The sequence below is a fragment of the Cebus imitator genome, unplaced genomic scaffold (assembly GCF_001604975.1).
Source record: "Cebus imitator isolate Cc_AM_T3 unplaced genomic scaffold, Cebus_imitator-1.0 Scaffold92, whole genome shotgun sequence".
NCBI classification, from domain to species: domain Eukaryota; kingdom Metazoa; phylum Chordata; class Mammalia; order Primates; family Cebidae; genus Cebus; species Cebus imitator.
The window spans coordinates 4,393,802-4,404,158 of record NW_016107407.1 but is presented as its reverse complement, the minus strand read 5'-3'; the positions used below and the strand labels follow the sequence as shown (position 1 = coordinate 4,404,158).

At 36.3% G+C, this 10,357-nt stretch overlaps 1 protein-coding gene across 2 annotated transcripts in view; it reads left to right on the top strand.

Annotated features, from left to right (window-relative positions):
• Positions 1 to 2,130: 2,130 nt before the first annotated feature.
• CCDC7 (coiled-coil domain containing 7) overlaps positions 2,131 to 10,357 on the top strand; it is an 82,268-nt gene continuing 74,041 nt past the window's right edge. For both annotated transcript variants that reach the window (XM_037740925.1, XM_037740926.1), the window contains exons 1-3: positions 2,131 to 2,462; positions 3,882 to 3,974; positions 6,655 to 6,738. In XM_037740925.1, the coding sequence (XP_037596853.1) occupies positions 2,184 to 2,462; positions 3,882 to 3,974; positions 6,655 to 6,738 (456 nt within the window). In that variant the 5' untranslated portion in view covers positions 2,131 to 2,183. The remainder of the gene's footprint in view (positions 2,463 to 3,881; positions 3,975 to 6,654; positions 6,739 to 10,357) is intronic.

Sequence of the window (10,357 nt, the reverse complement as noted above, 5' to 3'; positions counted from 1 at the left end):
TGCACCCAGCCTATTATTTTGATTTTTTAATGGTTGTCTTTTTCATTTGTCAAGTTGTTTTGGCCTGTGAGCTCATATACTGTTGGGGGTGTCACCTACTTCCTCTGGTAATCTATTATTAGGAAATGATCAAAAGCCAGTTCCCAGCCTGTGTGCCTCCTGGAAGTTTAGGGAAAATATGTGGGTGTATTTCCTGTGGTCTAAAGTTAGTGCTAGATATTTCCTGTGGTCTAAATGCTTGTGTCATCCCCAAATTTGTATGTTGAAATTGGGCACCAGTTCAACATATGATAGAATTAGGAAGTGGAGCCTCTGGGAAGTGATTTGTTTATGAATGCAGTACCCTCATGAATGGAACTAGTGCCCTTATGAAAGAGGTCTGAAAAACTCCCTTGCTCCTTCTACCATGTGAGGACACAGAGAGGAGGCTCCATTTATTTGGTGTCTGGGCTTTCATCAGAAACCATCTCTGCTAATGCTGTGTTGTTGGACTTTCCAGCCTCCAGAACTGTGAGAAACAAATGTTTCTTGTTTATAAGCCATACAATTTATAGTGTTTTGTTATAGCAGTTTCAACACACTAAGATGCTAGTGCTGTTGTAACAAAGTACCACAAACTGGGTGGCTTAGAACAACAGAACTTTATTTTTTCATGGTTCTGGAGGCCAGAAGACTGAAATCAAGGTTTCAGCAAAACCATGTTCCCCTCAAGGGTTCTAGGGAAGAATCTTTTGTTGGTTTTTACAAGCTTCTGGTGGATGCTAGCAATCCTTGACATTCCTTAGCTTACAGCTGCATCACTTTAATTTCTGCCTGTTGCTATGTGGTCTTCTTATAAGTGACACCAGTCATTGGATTTAGGGTCCACCTTAATTCATTGTGACCACATCTTAACTTTATCATATCTACAAAGACTCTATTTTCAAATAAGGTCACATTTGAGAGTGCTAGGGGCTTAGGACTTGAACATATCTTTTTCAGGGACACAGTTCAACACTTAACAACGGGACTAGCCTAAGTGTAGAGAGTTTCAGATAATAGAGAACCAGTGTTACATTACTCTGTCTTGATTTTGCAACTGTACTTGACAATTCCCATGGTTAGGCATATACTTTTAAGCTCTTTGGGAGGTGGCGTTGTCCTCAATCTTAATCAGGTTTGAGGGGAGATAAAAATAGAGGAATAAAAGCCCAAGACCTATCTAGTTTGTACTTTTTTATCTTAACATAGCTTTGATGCTGCCTTGATATTACCCTAATGATACCTTGGGCCAACGCTACTGCTCCTGTGGGAAGAAAGATGTATATTAAGGCCATGTATTAGCTCAAATATGGGGGAAAAAAAGGAAGAAAATACAATTTTTTTTTCCTGAATATATTCTCTCATTGTTGCTTCTGGCTTTTTCATTCCCTATATTCCCATCCTAAATGCCCCCCAAATAAATCAGACTTTGTTTAGGGGTTTCATACAGTTTAAAAAAAACTTTTTTTTGTTGTTGTTTTTTTATTGTTAGGAATATTTTCTATTTTTAATTTCTTCAGAGTTGATTTTGGGATTCACCATAGCAATTGATAATCCTTTTATCATTTTAAATCTGAATTTTTTTCATCTACAATCCCCTTTTACTTACAGGAAATGATATAAATCCTGTAGGTAAAAAACCCCAACATTTTCCATTTGGAGAACCAATGGTATAGAAAAGAAGGAAGATTTGTAGCCTATTTGACCTATGTTGTAATTCTGAAAAATTTAGCACTTATTAGCTGTATGACTCTTGGTTAGTCACTTAACTTGTCTGAACTCAGTTTACTCCCATGTAAAATGGAATGATGATGTACATAAAGCGCATACCTTAGATTAAAAATGATGGAACTTTTACTATTATTACTATACTTGGGCTTAAATAACTTTTTGATGTAAATTAGATACTGTGATAACTGCATTCTATTTCTGTTTGTTTTGTTTAAGTAACTGTGACTCAAAAGAGCCCGAAGTATAATTATAGCTTCCAGAAGTTGCTTAATGTACTGTGAGCAAATTGCTAAAGTATCAGAAAAAAAGAAATATAGTATATAAATTTAATTAGGGGCTGGTGTTTTCTCTGAATCTCTTAATGTTTTTTTTCCACAGGGAGGAATAATTTTTTTTTTCATCTATAATTTGGAAGCCAAATCAGTAACAAAATGAAACCAGTACAGCATCTGTTGACCACCAGTAACAAGTCAGCAAATGTTCCAGAATTAACTTTTAAAAAAGGACCACATCATTTACCATTGTCACCTAAACTAAGGGAAAAACATAATGCAAAATTCATTCATGATAGAATTGAACCAATGGTCCTAAGATCTCCACCAACAGCAGAATCCATTGTACGGTATGCTTTGCCCATTCCATCGAGTAAGACAAAGGACTTACTACCAGAAGAAGCAATGATCAGAAAAGTTATCAAACATCTGAAGATGGTAAGAAGCCTGTTGGTTTCTGTGTTGCAGGGTCCCTACGATCACCCCAGTCTTGGTGATATGCTAGGAGGACTCACATGACTCCACATATAGTCATACTGATGGCTAAGATTTATTACAGTAGGCACATGAGGTGAAATTGGGAGAAAACCGGATCTAAGTTTGCAAAAGTCTATTCCTTTTAGAGTCACCCAGGACATGCTTAATTTCTTTAGCAATGAATTGTGACAACACACATGAAATGTCTGCCAGGGAAATCATTAGAAACTCAGTGCCCTGGGTCTTATTGGGGGTTGTTTACCTATTCACTCTGTGCCTAGGATGTACAAAAATTTCATTCAGACTCTCACAAGGAAAGGAGGTTCAGTATAAATCACATCATACAAACATCTTAGGGGGAGTGAGCCGCTTCTGTCAGTGAATGGGGAGAATGCTCCTGAAATCCAAGCTCTCAGATGGCAGGCTAATGCCAATCTTGCAAGCAGACCTTTCTAAGTCCTACATTTCTACTATGTTAAACTCTGCATTTCAGAAACTTTATTTATTTATTTACTTATTTTTGAGACAAAGTCTTGCCCTGTCACCCAGGCTGGAGTGCAGTGGTGTGATCTCTGCTCACTGCAACTTCCTCCTGAGTTCAAGCAATTCTCCTGTCTCAGCCTCCCGAGTAGCTGGGACTACAGGTGTGTGCCACCACCCAGGTAATTTTTGTATTTTTAGTAGAGGTCGGGTTTCACCATATTGGTCAGGCTGGTCTCAAACTCTTGACCTCAGGTGATCCACCTGCCTTGGCCTCCCAAAGTGCTGGGTTTACAGGCGTGAGCCACCATGCCCAGCTGAAACTTTAGTTCTTGATGTGGGGAAAAATTTCCCTTTCTCTAAGTTTCTTTTTGGACAGTGATCCAGAATTGAGTTGTAAATGTACCAAATATCAAGTGAGAACGATGAGGAAGAACACAAATATAAAAATACTATGTCAAACTTGTACAGTCCAACTTTGTTGAAAGTTTGAGGCCAGAGAATTTTCTTTAAAAATTCATTGCTTTCTGATCTCCATCTTTTGATTTCCTCCAACTCTCTTCAGAGGAGAAAGTCAAGGCAGAGTTTGAGGAAAACTACTTAATGTGTCAACCAGTCATGGACAGGCCTTCTCTGTTTTACGATACCTATCAACACAGAAATGATACAGTCATAGAACATCTCTCCAATGCTAGGGAGTAGGGTCAAGGAATTTTGCTTTTTCCTCAACATGACATGAAATAGGGCATAGGATGGAAAATTTAAGGTTATAGCACTGGAAGAAATAAGTATTACTGTTAAAAACATCCTGGAACAGTTGATTAAATATTATTTACATTTAATATAATTAATTTTGAACTATTAAAATATCTAATGTGCTTTGATTTTTTTTTTTAACAGGTTGTTTCCACTTTGGAAGAAACCTATGGACATTGTGATGAGAATGGAGAAGAACCACTTGTAAAGCGTGAACAGGAAGAATTATCTTTATCTGTAAGTATATGCAACCCTAAGATAGATACATTAACACTGAAAATGGTCAATTTTCTTTTTAAAAATATACATTTAAAATATTTTCTTTTGGAGTCCTTATATGTTCTCAGAATGATTTTCCCATTCATGAAAAGGATCATCTTAGAAAATTACTCAACCCAATCAAATCCCTCTTGACCTGAATTTTGCCAAGAAGGTTTCAGAAAAGGAGTTCTACATACTCATTAGGAATGACCAAAATTTTGAAGATAGACAATATCAAGTTTTGGTAAAGATATGGGGCCACAGGAAGTCTCATACAGAGCTGGTGAAAACACAAATGGTACTGTTATATTGAGAAACAGTTTTACAGCTGCTCATAAAGTTTAACATATACTTAAAAGACAACCTGTTATTCAATTTTTAAGTGATTATCCAAGATTAATGAACACATATATCCTCACAAAGACTTGTATATAAATGTTTATAGAAGTTTTGTTCATAAGCCAGAATAGCTACTGAATCTGGCAGCCCAAATATTTATTAACCGGTGAATGGATAAGCAAATTGTGGTATGGCATACAATGAAATACTCTTCACAATAAAGGGAGCAAAATACTGACACACAGAATGACGTGGATGAATCTCAAAAACATTAGGATGTGGGGAAGCTAAATAAATAAGGCTACATACTGTATAATTCTGTTTATATGAAATTCTGGGAAAGGGAAAACTGTAGTAAAGGACAAGTGGTTGTCTTGAGCTAAGGTAGGAGGAGAGAATTGACTGCAAAAGAGTTCAGTGAAGCTTTTTGGAATAATGAAAATTATATTTTTATTGTGGTGATGATTACCCAACTGTTAAAAGGATTGTGTAACCACAATCCTTATACTGCATGACCTTGGGGTTCTTATGTTTTGTGGCCCTGCCAGGATTGAATCAAAATGTGAACCAAAACTAAAATCTAAAATTGAAATCCAATAAAGATGACAACGATAGAAACTGGGGATGACTAGAGGTAGGAGGGAAACTGGGTAAGGGTTAAAAAACTAGCCATTGGGTACCATGCTCAATACTTGGGTGACAGGATCATTGGTACCCCAAACCTAGCATCATGCAATATATCCAGGTAACAAACCTGCACATGAACCAGCTAAATCAAAATAAAAGTTGAAAAAAAACCCAAAAAATAAAATGAAATGGAAGTTCATATTCTTCCTGTAGTCTTTACCATAACTTTTTCATAATTTGTATTTCAGTTATCCTAATCTCTGGCCACCACCTCCTGTCTTTCCCACTCTGTCTGTCCAATATTCTGACTCTAAAAATCCTTTGATTTCACAAGGAACCATAATCCATTGGTCCTGCTGCCTTTTTAGTGTCCCAAGTCTTCCTGTGCCCTTACTTACCCAGCTTAAATAGCATGGTCCACTATTACTATCAGTTCCTTTCATATGTACTTAACTGTCTTGCCCAGTTCTATTTTATTGATCTTATTTGGTTAAATTATAAACCTGGTCAAATCAATCTTACCTTCTCTATATTTCTCTATCTTGTCTATATTTCTGGCACCTAAATGTGGGTGGAAGAAGATCCTCAAGAGGGCTAATGGTTTCTCTTTATGTTTGTGATTAGTAACACTAATCTCTTTGTTTTCCTACTCTGCTGGATGGATTATTTTAGTTTTTTTCCTCCTCTCCTATAAAATAATAGGTCTTTACTGTGACAAAAAAAGTATGTGAGCCTCTAAGTATATTTATTTATTTAATTTTTTTTTTTTGAGACAGAATCTCTGTCATCTATGCTGGAGTGCAGTGGTGCAATCTTGGCTCAATGCAACTGCTGCCTCCTGGATTCAAGCTACTTTTGTGCCTCAGTCACCCAAGTAACTGGGATTATCAGCATGTGCCACCATGCCCAGTTGTTGTTTTTTTTTTTTTTTGGTATTTTTAGTAGAGATGGGGCTTTGCCATGTTGGCCAGGTCTTGATCTCCTGACCTCAAGTGATCCACCTGCCTCAGTCTCCCAAAGTGCTGGGATTACAGTTGTAAGCCACTGAGCTCAGCTCAGTATCTTTAAATGTAATCCTCAGGGAACATATTCTTCATGGAGAACCACTCTATGAAAATCCTAACTGTATATAAGCCTGTAATATTTGTTTATCATAAGTCAGTTCTCTGATTTATAAATCACTGCTTTACTAGAAAGGATTTAATCATTATGACATTTAAGTTGTAACTATTTTTTTTTGTCAAAGTTTTGTATTGCCCATTAGTGAGAGCAAAAGACTGCAGTTCATGGCAAGTATACAGTCAGATGTCATAGCTAGTAGCCTTTTTCTAATGTCAAGAGTTTTTTTTTTGTGGTAGTGATTATCTTTTACTGGGCCACCCAAAAATTTCAGGACCGTAAGGCTGGGATGCTGGATTTTCTAGAACTGTGTAGAGAAGAAAGAGAGGAGAGATATGGCTGGGTATATGTCATTGACGGGCCACTTCTCAGTGGGTATTTTCTTCTATGTTTTCTCTCTGGGAGAATTTGCTAGTATGGCATTTGAAGCATGGCTTCTTGCCTTGTGTGTTTGAAGGGACATAAATTACACAAAATTAAAATATTTTCAAAAAACATACTAGAAAAAGATAGACATGCATATGGATTCTGAAGTGAAAGTAACTTTATATTTTATTATTCTTTTCAAAAGGCTGGGGATGATATGAATTCATTCTTGACGTGTTGTTCACAATTTGCAGCTCAGCTAGAAGAAACACTTAAGGAAGAACAAAATGTATGTATTTTGTATATATTGTCAAGTATAAAATATCAAACTTGTACTGGTTGTTGAAAATTGAATCTGCTATCCAGTTAGCCAACATTAACCTAGATTCAGTGTCTTAAAGAGTTATAAATGGCATTGGAAAGCATTATTTATTTATTTTGTATTCTTTTTGTAATCATCATCAAGGGTTTTTACTATGCCCAAATACAAAGATTATGCCACTGACCCACCACAAATAAGACAAGAAATTTTAATTAATTATTCAATAGTTGTGTGAATTTTAATGAATCTGCCATATTTCCTCACTAAGAGCTTGTAAGTAGTTACAAGATAGTTAATAAATATTAAGGTTGTGGCAATCAGCATCAAAGAGACAATGATTGGCCATTCCAGAGAATGACCACACAATCATGGTTTAATATCATAACCCTTATCAATTAGCTGTCAGTGAAAGGTAAGAATACAGTGGAATTGTTGAAATTGTCTTTTTTTCATGTAAAGAATACACTTAATTTCTTTCTTTTTTTGGCAATAGGTATTTAAATTGACATGTAATTATACATATTTATGGGGTACATAGTGATATTTTGTTACATACAATGTCTAGTGGTCAAATCAGAGTAATTAGCATATTCATCACCTCAAGCACTTATCATTTCTTTGTGATGGGAACATTCAAAATCCTCTCTTCTAGCTGTTTGAATGTATATAATAAACTCATTAGCTGTGGTTACCCTATAGTACTGTAGAACACTATAACTTATTCCTCCTATCTAGCTGTAATATTTTTTCCTTTAACCAACCTCTCCCTATCCTCCCTCACCCCTATCCTTTCCAACCTCTAGTAATCATGATTCTACTCTCTGCTTCTATGAAATGAGCTTGTTTTAGCTTTTGCATATGGGTGAAAACATGCAATATTTATCTTTCTGTTCCTGACTTATTTCTCTTAATATAATATCCTATAGGCCCATCCATGTTACTGTGAATGACAGGATTTAATTCTTGAGTGGAATCTGGCTGGGCACAGTGGCTCACGCCTGTAATCCCAGCACTTTGGGAGGCCGAGACAGGTGGATCACAAGGTCAGGAGTTCAAGACCAGCCTGGCCAACATGGTGAAAACCTGCCTGTACTAAACATACTAAAAAAAATTAGCTGGGCATGGTGGCATGTGCCTGTAATCCCAGCTAATTGGGAGGCTGAGGCAGGAGAATTGCTTGAACCTGGGAGGTGGAGGATGCAGTGAGCTGAGTTCACACCATTGCACTCCAACCTGGGTGACAGGGTGAGACTCCATCTCAATAAAAAGAAAAGAGTTGAATCTTGTTTGGAATTAAAAGTGGCTGAATGGTAGTCCATTCTTCCTATGTGCCCCATTTTCTTTATTCATTTGTCTATTAGTAGCCATTTAGATTTTTCTATATCTTGGCTATTACAATTTAGTACTGCAATAAACATGGAAGTACAGATGTCTCTTCAGTATATTGATTTCCATTTCTGTGGATATACACCCAATAGTGAAATTGCTGGATTATATGGTAGTTCTATTTGTAGTTTTTTGAGGAAACTCTATGCTGTTTTTCATTATGGTTTTACTAGTTTACATTTCCACCATAAGTATATATCAGTTCCCTTTTCTCTGCATTCTTGTTGGGATTTATTATTTTTTGTCTTTTTTATAATAGCCATTTTAACTGAGGTGAGATGATATCTCATTGTGGTTTTGATTTATATTTCCCTGATGACTAGTGATGATGAGGATTTTTTTTTTTCATATACTTCTTGGCCATTTGTATATCTTTCTTTTGAGAAATATTCAAGCCATTTCCCTATTTTAAAATCAGATTATTTTTTTTTTGCCATTGAGTTGTTTGAGTTCTTTGTGTATTTTGAAAATTAATCACTTGTTAGGTGATTTTTTTTTTACAAATATCTTTTCCCATTCTGCAGATTTTTTCACTCTGTTGATTGTTTCCTTTGCTGTGCGGAAGCTTTTTAGTTTGATATAATACCACTTGTCTGTTTTTGCTTGTGTTGCTTATGCTTTTGAGGTCTTATCCATAAAATATTTTCTCAGACCAATGTCCTGAAGTGTTTCCTCTATGTTTCCTTCCAGTAGTTTCATAGTTTTGGGTTTTATATTTATGTCTTTAAGCCATTTTTGAGTTGATTTTGCATATGGTAAGATATTCGGTCTAGTTTCATTTTTCTGCCAATGGATATCCAGTTTTCCCAGCACCATTTATTGAAGCGACTGTCCTTTTCCCAGTGTTCTCAGTGCTTTTGTTGAAAATTTGTTGGCTATAAATAAGTGGATTTATTTTGGGTTCTCCATTGAGTTCCATTGATCTGTGTGTCTGTTTTTGTGCCAGTACCATGCTGTTGTGGCTGCTATAGCTTTGAAGAGAGAGAGAGAGAGAGAGAGAGAGAGTGTGTGTGTGTGTGTGTGTGTGTGCACGCGTGCGCACACGAGCGCTTTTTTTAAGAGACAAGGTCTCACTTTGTTGCCCAAGCTGGAGCGCAGTGTTGCAATCATAGCTCACTGCATCCTTAAACTCCTGGGCTTGAGAGATTCTCTTGCCTCACCTTCCCAAGCTGCTGGGATTACAGGGATAAGCCACCATGCCTGGATAACCTTGTGGTATATTTTGAAGTCAGATAGTATGATGCTTCCAGCTTTCTTTTTTTGCTCAGGATTGCTTTGTCTACTCAGGGTATTTTGTGGTTCCACATGAATTTTTGGGATTTGTTTTCTGTAAACAATGTCATGGTATTAATAATTAATATTATTAAAATGACCATACTACTCAAAGCTATATGCAGATTCAGTGAAATTCCTGTCAAAATGATACTAGGCTTAAGCCAACATTAATTCTTCTAATATATGAACATAGGATGTCTTTTATTTTTTCTGTGTCTTCTTTAATTTCTTTCATCCGTATTTTATAGTTTTCATTGTAGAGACCTTTCACCTCCTTACCTCCTTTGTTAAATTTCTTTGGAGGTATCTTGTATATTATTTTGTATCTATTGTAAATGAAATTGCTTTCTTGATTTCTTTTTTCAGCTAGTTTTTTATTGGTATATAAACATGCTACTGATTTTATATGTTAATTTTGTATTTTGCAGCTTTTCTGAATTTATTCATTAGTTCTAAGAAGTTTTCGGGTGGATTCTTCTATGTATATACTTTTTCTATGTATATGATTATATTGTCTGCAAACAGGGACGCTTTTCAGGCCCTCCACTTAGTTGCTTTTCTGGGAGAGTTCTGGGTTAGGTGAAGCAGTGGCAAAAGTGGGAACCTCTAGAGAGCTCAAAACAGTACACAATTTTTTGGGAATATGTCTGCAATGCTCTCTCCAGAACCACTCAAAATGAGGGTTGCTGGTTTTAAGACTGCTGCTATGCTGGAGGAAGGGATGAGGCAAGACCAAGTTAAAGTACCACACAGTTCTCCTGTGGTGTTCAAGCCACATTTTCTTGATGTGGCGTTACTTGGTTGCTTTAAATCTTTAACTCTTTTCAGAGTTTTAACAAAATTGGAGTGTAGGCCCTTGGACTTCCCTACTACACATTTTTTTGCTGTTATCACTCTTCAAATACCCTAATAGTTTTTTTCCTTG